Here is a 19,167-nt window from a genome sequence, read left to right on the forward strand (position 1 = left end):
GAGAATAGGAATAAACGGGTCACTTTCAGGAAGGCAGGTTGTAACAAGTGGGATGCCATAAAGATCAGTGCTTGGGCCTCAGCTGTTTATAATATATCAATGGCTTAGATGAGGTGACCGAATTTAATGTATCCAAGTTTGCTGACAACACAAAGCTCGGAGGGAAAGTAAGCTGTGAGGAGGAAACAAAGGGGTCAATTTTAGGATGGCCGAGCCGGTGCGTTTGTGGTGAGGGGGTTCCTAAAATTTCAGAATGCTGGAGCGGGTCAGGAGCCCGGCTCCAACCCGCCCACTTCCGGGTTCCCCAATGACGCGAATCGGTGCACGCGGACAGCCTCCGCACGCGGGACTCCCACCGGCAATTAAAGCCGGTGGAATGACAGTTTAGATAGGGAGGTACTTGATGTCGTTGACAGACCTCATTGGGAAGAGATTTTAGCAGGGATGCGATTTTGGACTGTCCTCAGCGTGTTTCCAATGCTGTGGGAAACACTCCCTGTTGTTGCAAACGTTTTTCAGTCAGCAGCCATTGGGAGATGCAGAGGATTCCTTGACAGTTGGGGGGGAATACCTCATTCATTGCAGCAGGGCACTCTGTCACCTCAGACAAAGTTTTGCCCGCCACACTCTTGTCTCCACACTCAAAATTATTACATCATACCCTAAACTCTGCTGTCCAAACACATTTGCCTACTTTGCGGACCCCCTCACACTCACAGCGTCAGGATGGGGGTGGGGGGTTCCATAGCTGCATTCATCACTCCATTGGAGGACGAGCAACATCACCAGCCTCGCCAGGCACGCCGTCCACCTCCGCCATGTGGAGCTACACGACACAGTGCTGCGCAACAGGCACCTGCACAAAGTAGTCATGCAACTACACATACACCCACTGTAGGGTGACCGAATGGGTGTCATCAAGGGTTTTCATGGAGAACCTCATGAAAGGGCCTGATTGCACAAGCCAGTCAAGAATGGCCAAGACGTGGCAGTAGTGGTGACAATAATATGTAATGTGAGTTGATCAGAAATCAAATAAAAACCATGACAAACTCTCAAACACCCTTGTGCATCCCCTTCATGCTCATGACATGTTTGCCTTATGCTTCCTACTACACATCCATGATACATGCCCTGTGGCTGCAGCACAGGTAGTGGCAGGTTGGGTGAGGCTGACCGTGAAAGAGATGCATCAGAGGGTGAGTATGAGACAGAGCCATGAGATTGTATGAGGATTGGGTTGAGTGGTAGTGGTGGGATGAGTACTGGGGAGGTGAGGAAGTGCAGGCAAGATGAGGATGAGGGTTCAGTAGGTGTGAGGAGTGATGTGATAGAGTAGTGTTGGCAGTGCAGAGAGAGATGTGGGGTGGTGATGTGGCAGACGGAGTGTAGGGGAATGAGTAAAAGTACTCACTTCGGCTGACCTGGTTAGGTCATTGAAGCGCCTCCTGCACTGTATGCAGGTGCGTGATATGTCGGTGATGCTGGTGACCTCCTCTGCCACCTCGAGCCAGGCCTTCGTGGTGGCAAAGGCAGGCCACTTCCTCCTGTCCGCCTGGTGGAAGATCTCCCTCCTCCTCCTCACCTCATCCAGTAAGACCTGGAGTGAGGCATCATTAAACCTGGGAGCAGCCTTCCCGCTGGGCTGCTCCATGCTGTAATTTTGCCTATTTTCTGCAGCAGTGAGTGGAGGACTGTCCCTTTAAATAGGGTTCCTCCAGCTGACAGCCGATGATGCAGGTGCGCAGTCCACCCGCTGCGCAGCTTTCCAGTGCGAAACCCGGAAGCCAAGGTAAGTGATTTCAATTTAATTACGATCACGTGCCAAACTCACCAATTTCACTGGGCGCGTAACCCGTGCGCCCAGTCGACCCCCCCCCCCGCTGCCAACCTGCCTCCCTCCTAATATCGGGCCCAAAGAGTCTGCAAAGGGATATTGACAGGTTAAACGAGTGGGCGAGAAGGTGGCAGATGGAGTATAATGTGCGGAAATGTGAAATTATCCACTTTGGTAGGAAGAATAGAAAAGCAGAATTTTGTTAAAAGGTGAGAGACTAAGAGGTGCTGGTAGTCAGAGGGATTTGGATGTCCTTGCACACAAATTACAAAAGTTAACATGCAAGTACAGCAAGCAATTAGGAAGACAATGGTATGTCAGCCTTTATTGCAAGGGGGTTGGCGTATAAGAGTAAGGAGGTCTTGCAGCAATTACGTAGGGCTCTGGTGAGACCACACCTGGTATACTGTGTACAGTTTTGGTCTCCTTACCTAAGGAAGGATATACTTGCCTTAGAGGTGGTGCAATGAAGGTTCACTAGATTGATTCCTGGGGTGAGAGGGTTGTCCTATGAGGAGAGATTGAATAGAATGGGCCTATAATCTCTGGAATTTAGAAGAATGAGAGATGATCTCATTGGAATGTAGAAAATTCTTAGAGTGCCTGACAGGATAGATGCAAAGAGGGTGTTTCCCCTGGCTGGAGTGTCTAGAACTAGGGATCATAGTCTCAAGATAAGGGGTCGGCCATTTAGGACTGAGATGAGGAAAAATTTCTTCATTCAGGATTGTGAATCTTTGGATCTTATTGAATGGCGGAGCAGATTCGAGAGGCCATATGGCCTACTCCTGCTCCAATTTCTTACGTTCTTGTGATCATTACAACTGGCCGAAGCTAGAGAGAAAAATCAGCCACGGTTCCACTCTCAATCACTACAGCTGCCCGCCTCAGATTTTTCGGTTCTCAAGGGTCTGCTCCCAAAAGGTTAACTTGTCTGTTGTCTCCATAGCTGCTGGGACCACTGCTCTTTTTGATATATATTAATGATCTGGACTTGGATATAGAGAGTATAATTCCAAAGTTTGCAGATGACACGAAACTTGGGAATGTAGTAAACATTGAGGAGCATAGTAACAGACATTAGGAGGAGATAGACAGACTGGTGAAACGGGCAGACACATGGAAGATGAAATTTAACAGAGAAGGTGAAGTGATTCATTTTGGTGGGAAGAATGTGGAGAAGCAACATAAACTAAATGGTAAAATTTTAAAAGGGTGTGCAGAAAGAGACCCCTGAGGATGTACGTGAACAAGTCTTTGAAGGTGGCAGGACAAGTTGAGAAGGCTGAAGAGGCATACACGATCCTGATTTTATTAATGGAGGTATAGAGAACAAAAGTAAAGAAGTTATGCTAAACCTTTATAAGACACTGGTTAGGACCCAGCTGGAGTGTTATGTCCAATTCTGGGCACCACACTTTAGGAAGGATGTCAAGGCCTTAGAGAGGCTGCAGAGGAGATTTACTAAAATGGTACCAGGAATGAAAGACTTCAGTTACATGGAGAGACAAGAGAGAATCTGGGGTTGTTCCCCTGAGAGCAGAGAAGATGGTTTGATAGAGGTGCTCAAAAGCATGAAGGGTTTTGATAGAGTAAATAAGGAGAAACTGTTCCCAGTGCCAGAAGGGTCGGTAACCAGAGGACACAGATTTAAGGTGATCGGCAAAAGAACTGGACGTGGCATGAGAAAAACAATTTTACACGAGTTGTTATGATCTGGAATGCACTGCCTGAAAGGGTGGTGGAAGCAGATGCAATAACTTTCAAAAGGGAATTGGATACAATGGGAAAAATTTGCAGGGCTATAGGGAAAGAGCAGAGGAATGCAACTAATTGGATAGCTCTTTCAAAGAGCCGGCACAGGCATGATTGGTGGATCATTCTATGATTCTAACTGGTGGAGGCTAAAGGGAAAAATCAGCCATGATTCCACTCTTGATCACTACCCTGCTAGAAATTGTTTGTGTGGATGTCAGGTGAGAGCAGGATCAGGCTTAGATGTAATGCTACCAGGCAAATAGCTCATCGACGCTCACAGTATAGACACATACAAGAACACTGGTCACTAGTGTAAGGTGCAGAATGCCCGTCACCTTTGGAACTGGTCTCCAACAAAGAACCCGGTCCTTTGGAAGCGGATGAGAGGGAAGAAAACTCTTCTGCTGACACGATAGCTGATGCATGCACACACCCAACACTTGAACAGGTAGGTTATAGATCTGGAGAAACCCTGCTGAGAACTAGGGTATCGGGGGGGAGGGGGTAAAGAGGAGAAAAAGGGGAAGTTCCATTCAATTGACCCACACCTACTTGCACTTTGTGTCTCAGTCCCCTCACCAAAATAAACCACTAGATTTGCCCCTATTCAAAATGACTCTAAATGAATACTGATCAGCCATATCAAGACATCAGTTATTGTTTTATTTGAAATATTCCTTGAAGTATTAGGAAGCTAGATAAATTCCACTAGGGTTACACTTGGTTCCACAGAACCTCAACTTCTGTTTTCAGACAAATAGGGGGCAATTTTAAGCTAACCTGCCCATTGTGTAACTGAGGGGATTGGGTGCAATGCTGGATTCACACCCCGCCTGATTTTACTGTGTATTGAGTTCCATGATCCCATGGGTTTCTCTTCTGGCGAGTTAGGTTAAAATGACCCCCCATAATCTTTAGGACTTCGGTCAGAGATAAGGAAAGGCCATTCAGTCCATCAAACTCATCCCTCAAGTACATTAAATGTCCCATCATGGCATCTAATGATATTTCGAGGAGCTCCAAAGCTTTTGCCTCCATGACCTTATTTAGTAGACTATCTCAAACATCGAGTAAAGTGTGTCCAATGTCAGTTCTTTACTCATTTCTTTCTATGTCCTGCCCATTTAACTTCTTGCCAAACTTTGAACTAATAATTTGAGTCTAATCGACAAAGGCTCTCTTTCTCTGTCTCTGTCTCTGAAGGGTCTTAATCGTGGGATATTGCCAATATAAGTGTTTCAATATATAGGGGGCTCCATCTGCTCAACCACTGACTGGCGACTTGCCCATGGCACAAAGTTCAAAATTGGGCACGTTTAAAAGGAATGTTAAACTTGTAGCTCGTACCTCCCATCTGGAATGCCTGGTTGCCAAAGCCATGTTCGGTGGCCAACAATCAAGTGCCATGCAGCACAAGCGTCGAGAGTGTTCTTTAGGACCAAAATACGTCAGGAACCTGGTCTACTCGCATCTCACTAGCACTCCATCCTTTACTTACCCACTTTGTAGTGCACACAGCCCTCCAAGTCTCCCACCGTAGTCCATCCCTGCTTCTTCTCCACTTCTGGGTCATTGTGCAAAATCTTATTCCGCAGCCAGGACAAGTAATACACACGTAGCTTGCTCCGTTTACCTGAAATAATTGAAACACAGTACAGCAAGTTTGATTAAACATGGTCAACTTCTTTAAACGGCAAGGAAAAAATCCACCCCTCCTGAAACCTCACCGAGTTCCCTCATTGTGAGGATAAAGTGGAAACCTGTTCTACAATGGTGGTGCTGGGAGGTGCAGGCAAGGCTGCCATAGGTTGTTTGCCCCTCCCCCTTTAATGGAAGCACCTTGGCTTCCTCCAGTTGGTGCCATACGGTAAGTGCCTTACCACTTCATGCCACAACAGGGCAAGCTGCAATGCAACTTGCTGCTCATAATAGCAATCGATATGTAGCTTGTTCTGGAATGGAAATGCTTAGGTTCCTGATCTTTACTGAACTAGATGATCTCATCTGTGATGCTGCAATTGGCCCCAGAGATGGAGCGATGGGGGGGTGGGGATGTAAAAAAAATCATCCAACCTCTTCTGTTCTCGATTCCTGTCCATTGAGTCTTGGTGGAAAGTGCATGTGTGCAGATGTCAAGTGAGGTGAGGATTTGGCTCAGCTGTCATTCCCCAACTCTTTGATATCACCTCCCCTCCATTTTACACTGGAAGATCACACGTTGGATGCCAATGTTACAGCAGTTACTTCAAACTCCGTACTTTATAATCACGCACCTGATATAGTGATGAGGAGGTTTAACCCTTCCAAGACGTCCATCTGCTGGAACCGCCGGCGACTGATGAGGCTGTACACTTTGCCCTGCCCACTTCGATCAAGCAGCATGAGCCCATTCTCTGTACCCACCAGCAGATTCACACCTTTCGCAAAGCACAGAATGCACAGTGAATAAGAAACAGACAACAAGAGGATAGAAGCTTTGTTCATACAGTAATGACTGTTGACCACCAATGCTTGCGAGAGAAAGAAAAATGATGAGAAGAGAAAGAGTTGAATGATAGAGTGCAAAAGAGAAAAATGATGAAAGGGCGCATAAGAGAGAGAAAAAAAGATTGAGCAAACTTGGATTAAATAGCTCATTTCATATCCTTACAACATCCCTAAGTGCTTTAGAACCAGTGTTGTGTTGTGCCCAACCAACTTGTGCACAGCAAGGTTCCATAAATAGCAAACAAATGAAAAGCAGAGAGTTTGTTTTTAGTGGTGTGGAGGGATGAATATTGGCCAGACCACCAGCAAAACTCCCTGCTCTTCTTCCAATCATCCAGAAGATCTTTACAACCACATGAACAGGCAGATGGGGCCTCAGCTGAACGTCCATCTGTAAGATGGTATTTCTGACAGCGCTTCACTCCCTCTGTACTGCACTGAAGTGTCAGCTTAGATTATGAACTCGAGTTTGTGCCGAAGCTTAAAACTGACGGCCATCATTCCCACCTCTATGGCCCACTGTGGTGCATGCATTGCTGTAGTGTGCACGTGACCCTGGTAGGACCCCATTATAAAGTTTTCTCCTGAAGCCGGGCTGTGCCATTATTTGGAATGTAAACCTCACGACCCAATAGGTGGATAACAGGTCCCACTTGGAATCCTAAAACATCTGACCGCCACAGCACCACAAGCAGGGCAGCAAAAGGAACAAATGTCGATTTTCTTGTAGAAAAGGCTTCAATAATATAGCAGGGAGCTTCAGCCATCCTTCCAGATTTTATTTTCAGATGGGACAGATTTTATATTGGAGTTCCTGATGTGCAGAAGGTTTTGGTGAACGCTCCATCCAATCGCTCTGCTACAGTGCACACTGTGCTGGTACAAACAGACTTAGATACAGCACTGAAACTTTTAGAGTGATCAATGTAACCACAGTTAAAGCCATAAGTTATAGAAAAATTGCAAAATGCAGGTGATATACAGTAGGCCTATCAGCAACTGTAGAGAAAAAAAGACAGGTCAACATTTCCAGATGAAGGACCTCTGACCCAATATTAAATTGTCCTTTTAAAAAAACAAACGGTCACAAATGGGTTGGGGGTGGTGACCAGGAGAGACGGCGAGGTAGGGTGGTGGTGCTGGTGCACGCCCGGGGTGGGGGCGGTGTATGCACACGCGTGGGACTACATCCTGATATCATTCCTAATTTATCTTTTACTAGCTTCAACCTGCACCCCTTGCCTTACTCTTGCAGTTTGATTTGAAGCAGTTTTTCCAGATTTACTTTTTCCATTCCCTCAAATTATTTTATATACCTCTTATAAGATCACCTTTTGGAAATTTCTTTCCAAGGCTGAAAAGCCCAGTGTTTCTCCAGTCTTTCCTCATAACGGAGACCACTGACTCCAGGGGTCAGCACCTTGACCAACATTTGAATGTCTCCCTTGTCTCAAGGGGCAGTGTGACCAGAGCACCATACAATTTGATTACGACAGCCTCTGACTCGATTGACCTGCTGTCTATTCCCAGCATTTTGTTTCCATTTTAGAACCACGTTTTAGGTAGAAACGTTTCGTCAGTTCTGGAATAATCAGTACCTGAAATGCTAACCTGTCTCAGATGCTGACGGACTGGCAACATTTTGTGTTCTTCAGATTTTCAGCAAGCAAATTTTTTTTTTCTTTTAATCTCGAGGAGTGTTGTTTTCTTACAAGAAGCTATTGCGGCTTAAACAACGAGATGGATGTGTATGGTCTATATTACGAATCATGGAGGGGGGAGGCATTGAGGCTCTAATCGTACAGAGCTCTCCAGGGAGGGCACTATCTCCTGAACAGTTATCACCTCGCATTTATTTTTTTCCTTCAATACTTGGCTCCATTCCCTGGTCTCCTCAAGGGGTTTTACCCACCCCAGTAAATTACACAATAAACAGTTTTAAGACCAATGGAAATGGGGCATTAATCACCTCAGCGCAAGGCACTGAGCAATTAAAATTGTTTCTAAACATAATAATAAGCACCCTGCAGAATTCTGCTGCACCTGCATTACATTACCAAGCTTCACTGTACAACAGTATTTGTACAAAGTCTGTATTAACTTCAGTAAGGGGACAGTGGATAGCAACCTTCTCCAATTGTGTATCTTTGACAGTTTTTTTTTTAAAAAAGTGTGCAACAGGAATATTCAGGCATGGTGGGGTATAAATTCGTCCCACTCCAGGAACACAACCACAAAATCTAGGCTGACACTCCATGTGCACGCCTGAAATCTCTACTGAATTCATTCAGATTCCTCTTGCTGTGAGGGATCAGAAACTCCTCCAAACACTAAACACAAATGTAATTAAGCTCATCGAGCTACCCCACCAAGAACCAGCTGTACAAACGGCAGCTCTTACTCAATTCCCATGAGTGAATCTCATTACTGAGCCTGGATTACACCAACAGTTACAAAATCGCAAGCCATTTCAGCATGAAGGCAGCCATTCAGCCCATCTTAGACCATCACCCAGATAAACCAAGGATATGCTGATAGGGTTAGATGAAGTTGGGTGGGAGGGGGCTTGTGTGGAGCATAAACTCTGGCATAGACCAGTTGGGCCAAAAGGCCTGTTTCTGTGCTGTAAATTCTATGCAAAAACCCTGAAGTCTTTCCAATGCAGCATCCTCTTTTTTTCTTAAATGATTCCAGAAATTTCACCTCCGCTCCTCTACCTGGAAGTCCATTCCATGTGCTGATCACTGTGTGAGGAAGGGCTTTCCTGACAAGTATCTAAATTTGCCATTCCTAATTTGAACCTGTGAGTCCTTGTCCTAGTTTGAAGTAATTTTCTGGATTTAACTTTCACACACCATTTACCATCTTATATGCCTCTAAGATAGTGTACCTTTTCCATAACTTTTATTACCCGATGTAACTCCACAAATCAGATTAATTAGACAATTTCCACAGCTGAAGGACCAACTTAGCACCAAAAGCACATTAAAAGGATAACATTGTAATTACTGACCCCACAAAGCAGCACAAAGTATTTCAGAGTTAAAGCGCTTCTTATATTTGCGTATTTCCGGCGTGTCGCTGTGTGGTCGTGTGTTGGCTGGATTGACATTCACCACTGAACACTTCCTGTCCTCTAGTTTCATCTGGTTCAGTCGACTCACGTCACTAATACTTAAACCTAGGAGCAGAAAAGTGCGTCAACAATCATGGTTAATTGCAGAATGCATGAACTCAATCCTGCCCTGCCCCAAATCCTTCTCACCACCCTTTTCGATTTGCACTGCTTGTACATTCTCCAAAGAGAACAAGGGCTCCGCCAATGACACTTTCAACTGGCCACTGGAAAGTGTGCTGAAGAAACCCACTGGCCGGGGGACTGGCTGCCCTCCAGTTGTCACCTCCTGATGGTGGAATGGTTAGGATCAGGAACCCTCAGTGAGGGTATTAACCTTGATGCCTCAACAAGAGTCAATGACTTCAAGAGAAGGGGAGGAAATCAGAAGGGAAGAAATATCCCCATATACACTTGTATAAGACATTATCTACAGCATCCTGGAGCACAGGAAATTTGAATTCTTTGATTTTAATGCCTCTGTAACTGTCTTTAGAGCCCTGTTCGCCCTCATGCCGAGCAAACCAGGTGATTTTTCCAATAATCCGGCAGTTTTCATGGTACCAGCTCACAAACGACCACATTGAATTTAATTTCACAACGTGCCATGGTGGGAACCAAACACTCGACCCTCTGAGTTGCTAGCCCAGTGCCATTCCCTTTACACTAGTCCACCTGCAGATACAGTAACAGATATATTTCCTTTTATATCTCAAGAACTTCACACAACAGAGTGCAGAGATTGTTGCCAATGTAAAACTGACAGCTCAGCTTTCCTCCCCTTTGGCGAAGGCTGGTTTAATCATTTTCATTGATCATAATCACAGTTGTCACATCTCAGTACTCACCACTGATTTGTATGGTTTCCCCTCCAGCGCCCATCTGGTACATTCCGAGATCAACAAACGTAGTAAAAGAAGATTTCCCAGGCGATTTCACAAGGCCTCTTGACTGAAACTGTAACCACATGGCGCACTGTTGCACAAAACTGGCCAAAGTAACATACACATCATAGAATCATACAGTACAGAAGGAGGCCATTTGGCCCATTGTGCCCGTGCCAGCTCTCTGAAAGAGCTACCTGATTAGTCACACGCTTCCCGCTCTTTCTCCATGTTAAGAAAAATTTAAGTTCTTTGAAAAAAATGTCCAAACCATCCATTTAAAGAATGCTCCAGGATGTGGGCCTACAGTTACAATACCAATGCAATTTGACAAAGCTACAAAAAGATGTACAAAACCATAAATTTGCTTATTGAGCCTTAGCCGGCAGCAAATGGTTACTCGGCTTGAATGCTTGTTTTTAGCACATTGAATGCTAGGATGGGGCAAGGGGAAATCTATGCGTGCACAAGATCAATATGGCAGACCCTTCAACCCCCCAATTTTCTCCTGATCCCGTGCTTTAAGTGTATCTCCGTCTGTTGGTGCAGTATTCAGGGAGTGCTGAGAGCCAAGGCTCAGTTAAAATAAAATCACATATCTTCCCTACAGCGGCATTAAAAGTGGCGGCCACCATCTTGGGAAAGTCACTGTATGGGAATATTTCCGGAGTTTTTTTTTAAACAGAGTATATTTAACAGATCGATACTGGATAAAGCTCCGGCATCATTTTATCCTGGAGTATTGCCTTAAGGCAAAATCTCCCTCATCTGGCTGCTGATTTATCATGTCTATAAAATGAATGTGTGTTAGGCAAGGGTATTAAGGGACATGGAACCAAGGAAGGTAAATGGAGTTAAGATACAGATCAACCATGATCTTAATTGAATGGTGGAATACGCTCAAGGGGTTGAAGGGCCGACTCCTGTTCCTGCGACACACTTTTCACCCCTTAATTTGAGTGCCGCCATTCCTAGAATGTTACTGAGATAAAATCTACCATCAATCACTTCACCAATAAGTCAAGTGCATTTTGCTTTCTATGCACAACACAGTTCAGCCGGGAAGCAGCTGGCCCAGATGGAATATCACTGCATAAATGTAGGGTAACAGATGGCTGGCAGAGAGATACAAGCCAATATTTTAAAATTGAGCAGACTTGACCATTTTCTTCTTTTATATATCTTTTAGTGCTGGTTACTGAAGCTGGTTTTGCAGCATTATGACACAGTAGGGAGCAGCAACATGCGGTGCGATGTGGGCTCGCATTGATGTTACCCCAAATCTCCGAGTGCCTGATCTTGGCTGAAGAGAAATTTAATTCTATTGACTGTTCAAAATGGACAAAGTATCGTTTCTCCATGTCCAGTACGTTTAATGCTAGCAGTTTGGGCGGGTGGGGAGTAACCACAAGCTGATTTAAGCCCAAGCTGCACCATTCCCTGTGTTAACACAATCCTACATGGCCCATCCTATTGCCCAGTCCAGTGCTCGCGCCAGGTCATGCAGTCTAGAAAGTCGCAGGTTCAATCCCTAGTCTGTGTTGAGTTAGTGAACAGCTGAGCACTGTTGGACTATTAGCTTCAGCTTCTCTGAACTAGAGTTCCTTTCCAGGGTCCCTGTTGGATGTGCAGATGTTGGGTGACAGAAGTATCAGGCTGGGCTGTGATGTCCCCATGTGGCTGATTCTTAATGCCATCTGACGCAGTCTAGTAAGCTACTCAGTTGTACAATCGCTTCAAGACGACAACTAGGGATGGGCAATCAATGCAGCCTTGCTAGTGCTACCCATGTCCAGAGAATGCACTAACAAAAAAAACAGCCATTGACATTCACTTGCCTATGATCACATGAAGAAAGGCTACTTGGACAGCAGGAAATGGAAGGGTTACTAAAGCCTGCAGAACATTTTCCAAGAGGGAAATCATCAGGAGAGCATAAGAGAAAACTGGAGGGAGAAAGAGTTAGGAAAGCATCGACATGCCACATGCATACAGCCAGTGCGCATTCAAACAAGATACAATTCTGCAGGACGCAAAGCAAAGACGTACTGATAAAACCAAAATTTCACAGGAACACGACATACATCTGATATGGCAGAGTCAGGAACAAAGCTTGGGGAACGGAAGCAGCTTTACTCACCTCTGCTATACTATCTTCCTGCTGAGAGTTAGGCCCTTTGGGATCAGTCGGGGAATGACTCTGCCGCACTAAATCCGGCAGATTAACGTGACTTGCGAAACCGTTGCTGTCTGGATGATGGACCCCTCGTTCCTCCTCCGGTGTCTGTGGAAAGAAACAAAGATTGCGTGTTTGGCACCTGGTTTCTCTTTAAACCATTAGGACAGGAGCAATTTCAGTAAATCACCAGCTCTTGATCAAAATCTGCACGAAAATGATTTCTAGCAGAGTTTAAGTAACTTTTTAAAATTTCATTCGACCTCACAATGCCAGTCACTATTCTACTTACCAAAATAATTAGATCTGGAAAAAATATTGCCAAGTTAAAAATTAATTGAACAAGTAACCAGAGTTGAATGCATTACATAAATAGAAAACATACTGAGGATCAACAGCCACTTAGATCACTGGCGTCAAGAGTGGACAATCCTATTTTTAAAAATTCGTTCATGGGATGTGGGCTTCACTGGCAGGGCCAGCATTTATTGCCCATCCCTAATTGCCCTTGAGAAGGTGGTGGTGAGCCGCTGCCTTGAACAACTGAGTGTCTTGCTAGGCCATTTCAGAGGGCAATTAAGAATCAACCACATTGCTGTGGGTCTGGAGTCACATGTAGGCCAGACCGGGTAAGGATGGCAGGTTTCCTTCCCTAAAGGACATTAGTGAACCAGATGGGTTTTTACGACAATCCGGTAGTTTCATGGCCACCATTACTGATACTATTATTTTTTTATTCTAGATTTTTAAAATTTAATTAATTGAATTTAAATTCCCAGGCTGCCATGGCAGGATTTGAACTCATGACTCCGGAATATTAGTCCAGGCCTCTGGATTACTAATCCAGTAACATAACCACTATACTACCGTACCCCATTCAGTACCCTTCGATTTATTTTGGATAAAGCACTGGTTCTTTACTCATATTTACCAATGTTACAGATTCCATTTAGTCCACCTTCCAAAAAATGGACACAATCAATCTCTCTATATTGCGTGTGTGAAACCTTCCTGTCAAATTTCTCCATTATAAATTCCTATGCCCACATTTATAATGGAAACTATGTAAACTTGTCACACTGTAATTGCACCCTCCCACCAGTGGAGGCAGGACAGTGTAATTTAAGTGTCACGTAGACAGTTTCCATTATGAATATGGATGCAGGAATTTATCATGGAAATATAAAAATAAGGACAGAATGTATGACTTTAAAATAGGGACCAAATTGTGTCTGCGCACCCTAACCCAACTATCACCCAACCTATAATTCCACTTCACTTGAAGACTACACACAGACAGAAGCTCTGCCATTATGGAATACAAATGAACGCAAATCAGTACAGTTCCTAGTGAAGCATCTATTTTCGCACTTGGCTCTCCCCTACGGTCGACTCAACATTTGAGTAATAAAAACCCATACCAAACATAGCCTTGTCTGTTTCTACCCAAATAAGACAGCAATCTGGTTGGTTGAATGCATAAAGTTGGTGGCAATTTTTGGTTCACAAATTGAATTTCCTATGTATCAAAAAGGAAATCAATGAAACCATTCCAGAAATGCAGATATTTTTCACATTAACTCTATGTTAAAGACATTCAGAAATATTATTGTGAAAATGGCAGTACACTTAGATGTGCACCAACTGGCAGTCTGGAGTTCCTCATTCAACACAAAGGAGATCGACGAGTATTAAATACTTCCCCTATCTTTTTTGGAAAATGTCAGTGTAAGTTCCGGTCAATAAGGCATGGACCGTCAAACACATACTGTAAATACCAAATGGAGAGAAACAACCTGTGGAAAATGGAATCGCATGCGTTTTATGATATGAGCAGAGGAATATATATTACAAAAGATTAGATAGCTGGCACTGAGGTGCAAGGCAGTAATTCAATCAAGCAGTTCTGACTAGGTAATAAATCACAAGTGCAAAGCTCACATATTTATGGATGTCAGCAGAATGGCTAAATTGAACTACAGCCAGACATCTGTTATAATATATTACGCATACCAGTTTAAAAAAAGACTTCTTACCATTTCACAGTAAACCTGAAGTACACTAGAGCTGGCAGGATACAGGGTGCCCGTCACAACTGGTACTAGATGCCAGCTTGGCTCAATTGGTAGCACTCTCACCTCCAAGTCAGACGGTCATGGGTCCAAGCCCCACTTTGGAGCCTAAGGGTGTATTGTCGTAAGTGTCATCTCTCAGATGAGACAACAACTGAGGTGGATATGCAAGATCCCTTGACAATATTTGGAGAGAAGCAATGGGTTTTCCTGGTGTCAATATTTGTTACTTAAGCATCAGCACCTAAAAAAAAAAATGGTGTTTTGGGACATCCTGACATTTTGGGATATCCTGGAATTACTGGGGGTGGACCAATTAGAGGATGTCCAATACATACTCATCATGTTTCTAAATAGTTTACTGGCTGTGTTACTCCAAAAGGTTTATTCAGTAATCCTGTGCTTCCAGTAGAGAGTCTTGCTTGATGGGCAGAGTGGGTTGGAGAACCACACCAGTGCTGTAGCACCATCATTGACCTGCGCTCACATAGAGACAGGATGCCCACTAGCAGCAGTTCACATTTCTGATATTGCTCTTTATCTCCCCTCCGTTTCGAAATATTCTTCAAATCTGCAGATAGCTTTCTTTGGCTGACCAGCCCAAAAATTCCCATCCCCTCTGGTCTTGGTGTCACACCGTCCCTTTTGCCAGAGGTCAGGCAACCTGATGCCAGGCCTCCTCTCGTCCCACTCTTGGGTAGCAACCAGGAATTGCTAAGGAGAGAACCAGGAGTGATACTATCTGATTCGATCCTTCCCTGTACTGATCATTGGACATCAGAAATTTATTGAAGTAGTAATGGGAAAGAGAGAATTGAACTCGAGTCTCATCACGTCATAGCAACACATGGTTAATGTTCCAACACACTACTCCACCCCCAATGCAATGCACAATATTCTGATCTTCAACCCGAGTAAGCAGAAACATACTGCGCAATACACCTACCCTCTGAACAATCATTGTCCCATCTCCATAGGAGCTGCCAGATGTTTCAACCACTGCGGGCTCTTCATCATCGTGCACCACCATTGTGTTTATGCTGTCTGTGTCACCGTCTCTGGTACGGATTGGTCTAAAGAATGAAGACAAAAAAAATCAATAGGGACACCAGAACTGCCCTTCTGGGGCAGCATTTGGCAGTAGTATCCATGCATTGGTGGGGGGGTCGGGGGTTGGAGAGAGGGGAAAATTAATCATAGATGTCTATCTGTGCTGGAAAATGTATTATTTGGATGCTGGGGTCTGTGGTGCCCCCATGGTTGCATGTGAAGAATGGACACTTAGGTGAGGTACTTAAAACAGAGAAGGTTAAGGGGAGATTTAATAGAGGCGTTCAAAATCACGAAGGACTTTGATAGAGTAAGGAGAAACTGTTTCCAATGGCAGGAGGGTCGGTAATCAGAGGACACAGATTTAAGATCATTGGCAAAAGAACAGAGGGGAGATGAGGCAACATTTTTTTTAAAACGCAGCAAGTTGTAATGATCTGGAATGCACTGTCTGAAAGGGTGGAGGAAACAGATTCAATAGTAGCTTTCAAAAGGGAATTGGATAAATACTTGAAGGGGAAAAATCTGCAGGGCTATGAGGAAAGAGCAGGAGGAGTGGGACTAATTGGATAGCTCTTTCAAAGAACAGGCATGATGGGCCGAATGGCCTCCTCCCAAGCTGTAATGTTCTATGATTCTATGACATTGAATTTTACCTCAGGGACGAGAGAAACATATTTGGGCTGGATAACAATAACCTAATGAAGGGTGTACACCTGAAACTGTCTTTTCTCCACACAGCTGCTGACTAATCTGCTTCTCTTATTATTTCCGATTTGCAGTTGTTCCTCTTAATTTGTAACCGTCTGAGATTGCTGGCCGTCTCTCGCAGATCGGCTGCAGTGATGAACATGACAGCGGGTGGGAGTGGACAGTGGCAAGGTTGCTCACACCGGTAACAACCCTGGGGCAGGAAGTAAGAGTTGCATCATGCTGCCAATCTGTCCATTTTTAATTGGCAGCTTGTTAGTGATAAATGCGGCATCAATTCCACTGCTGCAGTACCTATTAAAGGAACATCGCTCCTTCCTCACTCACCTGTGGAATGCTGCTATATTTTGCGACGTGGTCTCAACTATTCCAGCAAATTAGGAATTTCTAATGGGATGAGAGCGTTGTGACACACGCAGCCTTTTCACCCCAAACCCTACCCCTCAAACAACATGAAGTACCCACCCTGACCTGGAACCATCAGAGCTGGATAGATTCTCATCTTGACGCTCATTTTCTCCTTCCTCATCCTCTTCTTCACTGCTGCCAGACTCTTCACTCGAGGAAGAGTAGTCCATCACTTTGACTGGCGGTTTGGGCATTTCCTCGGACCGGATTTCTTTCCCCAGATTCAGCATATCCTTTAGAAATACAGCAAACTCTCACAATTGGGTAGTTAAAACAGCAAAACCCATGTAGAACACAAGGTGTTACACTGATAAGTGAAACTAAGTCAACAGCTGGATTTTGCACACATTTCAATATAAAGTATGAATACGCCAAACCAAAAAAAATTATGCACTATGAATTGCCAACAGGTAAGTTTGAAATGAACGTCAACACAGAAATTATATTTAAGGGACATTTTCCTATTTGATCTCTTGAGATCTCACGATGAAAATGACAAAAAACATTCCATGCCAATTTGAACATAGCATCTCTACGTGTAAAGATTACCCCATCTGATGGTTCTTTCAACTCTTTCCCACCCCACTTATTAGAATAGCAATGCATAACTACTATGAACAGGTTCAGAGTTCACAAAATCATTACCGATGAGGAAGGTCATTCGGCCCAACTTAGTTCATCCATCCAGAAAGATCCTACATTCCTCCACTGCAGCATCGAACTGGTTCTTAAATGAACCCAGGAATATCTGCCACCACTGCTCTATCTGGGGGTTCGTTCAGCTTGTTGGTCACTCTTTGTATGAAGAAGAATTTCCTGATGTCAGCCTTAAATTTAGCTTATACTAGTTTGAACCTGTGTGCCCTTGTCCTACTCTCACAATTTGATTTGAATATCCCCAATGTACCATTTCCGTTCCCTTAACTATCTTGTATACCTCTAGAAGATCACCTGAAAAGCCCAAGTTTTTCCAATGTTTTTGGAGAAATACTTGGGGGAAAATTACAGGGCTATGGGGAATGAGCAGGGGAGTGGGACTAATTGGATAGATCTTTCAAAGAGTATTATTCTATGATTCTGCATTTCCTCACAATTCAAATCTTTAACACTAAGAATCAACTTGTGGCTCTTTTCTGCACCACCTCCAGCACTTGAAAGTCTCCCTTGTGTCGTGACAACCAAAACTGGACACAGTACTCAAGGTGTGGTCTGACCAGAGCACTGTACAGTTGGATCATTATTTTCTCGGTCATATTCTAATGTCTTGGCTTTGTTGATTGCTGCTCTGCATTGATTGGACTCGTTGAACGTCAAGTCTACTGAGACTCCGAGGTCTCTTAGCTACTTCAACCCCATTTATGGTGCGTTGGTGTTGGTAATTGTGTGTGCATGTGATCTAGGAGAAAGATTTGTATTAACTTATAAGACTGAATGTCAAGCCAGGCTCAACTTTGAGAAACATGACCCACCATTGCTCAAGTGTCTTAATGTACAGAGAATTCCAAGGACAAAGCAAGCTTACAGAATAATACATAATGACACTAACCTCACCTATTGCTCTCTTATAGCTCTGAGGGTTTGCAAAGTTTGGAAGGCAAAAAGGAAGAAGGCAGAAAGTTATATAAAAGCAAATAGAAATTACACACAATTAAGCTAATTCAAATACAATGTTGCTACCATAAAATTCTTAATGTCATACATGAAAAAAAGTGAAGGGTCAGGACAGCACTACAAGTCAAATTTATAGTTAAGGGACACACAGTGTCTTAAATCACACTCTAATTCAATAGCTTACATCAACTGAGAAAAGAGATTTGTGCCACTGGCTTTAATTCCATGTCACCTTATGTTCCTTTATAGTGAAAGTATATTTGATGCATTGATTTGTTTTGTGTTCCCTTATAGAGAAAGTGTACCTGAATCATTGATTTAATTAATAAGTGAGGCTGCTCGAAAAACAAACTGAACACATCAAGTCTGGCCAAGTTCCGAGATTTCAAGATGCTTCTCCACAGGGATGATGGAAGGGAGAGTTAGCAGGTGACTCCGTTCAGATGCTGCAATTCCAAATGGCAGCTTTTAAGGAATCATAACCAGAATTCGAGCAAATCACTTGTGTTGAGAACTTAGCTGGGAATGGCACATAGCAAAAGAATATTTTCTTTTCAAAAACCATTCCAAGTGCAGAGGGCAGGAGTTGCCTGGTAAAATATCTTGCACGCTACTTAATTGGTTAGGAAACAGGAGCAAGTGTTAAAACTTGATGCTTTACATAAACAAAACACCTGCTGTGGCATAAGCTTCCCACCACTGCCTAAAACAATGAGTATTCCAATGCTCGCCTAGCCGGCCTCCCAGCTTGCACCCTCCATAAACTTGAGCTCATCCAAAACTCTGCTGCCTGTATCTAACTCGCGCCAAGTCCCGTTCACCCATCAACCCTGTGCCTGCTGACCTACATCGGCTCCAAGTCTGGCAACGTATCGATTTTAAAATTCTCATCCTTGTTTTCAAATCCCTCCCTATCTCTGTAACCTCTTCCAACCCTCCGAGATCTCTGCGTTCCTCCAATTCTGGCCTCTTGCGCATCCCCGATTTTCATCGCTCCACCATTGGCGGCCGTGCCTTCAGCTGCGAAGGCCCTAAACTCTGGAATTCCCTCCCTAAAC

General features: G+C 44.0%; 1 protein-coding gene across 2 annotated transcripts in view; it reads right to left on the reverse strand.

The window, feature by feature from the left end:
• The window catches only part of LOC137302379 (misshapen-like kinase 1), a 202,284-nt gene that overhangs the window by 21,524 nt on the left and 161,593 nt on the right, over positions 1–19,167 (reverse strand). Inside the window, exons 20-26 of one of the 2 annotated variants that reach the window (XM_067972004.1) lie at positions 16,556–16,731; positions 15,276–15,402; positions 12,222–12,365; positions 10,046–10,154; positions 9,096–9,263; positions 5,869–6,012; positions 5,094–5,228 (exon numbers count right to left, since the gene is read on the reverse strand). In XM_067972004.1, coding sequence (XP_067828105.1) covers positions 5,094–5,228; positions 5,869–6,012; positions 9,096–9,263; positions 10,046–10,154; positions 12,222–12,365; positions 15,276–15,402; positions 16,556–16,731 — 1,003 coding nt within the window. Of the gene's footprint in view, positions 1–5,093; positions 5,229–5,868; positions 6,013–9,095; positions 9,264–10,045; positions 10,173–12,221; positions 12,366–15,275; positions 15,403–16,555; positions 16,732–19,167 lie in introns of both variants that reach the window. The other variant, XM_067972003.1, reaches the window with a different exon arrangement.

This window comes from Heptranchias perlo, chromosome 35 (assembly GCF_035084215.1).
Source record: "Heptranchias perlo isolate sHepPer1 chromosome 35, sHepPer1.hap1, whole genome shotgun sequence".
Classification (NCBI taxonomy): Eukaryota; Metazoa; Chordata; class Chondrichthyes; order Hexanchiformes; family Hexanchidae; genus Heptranchias; species Heptranchias perlo.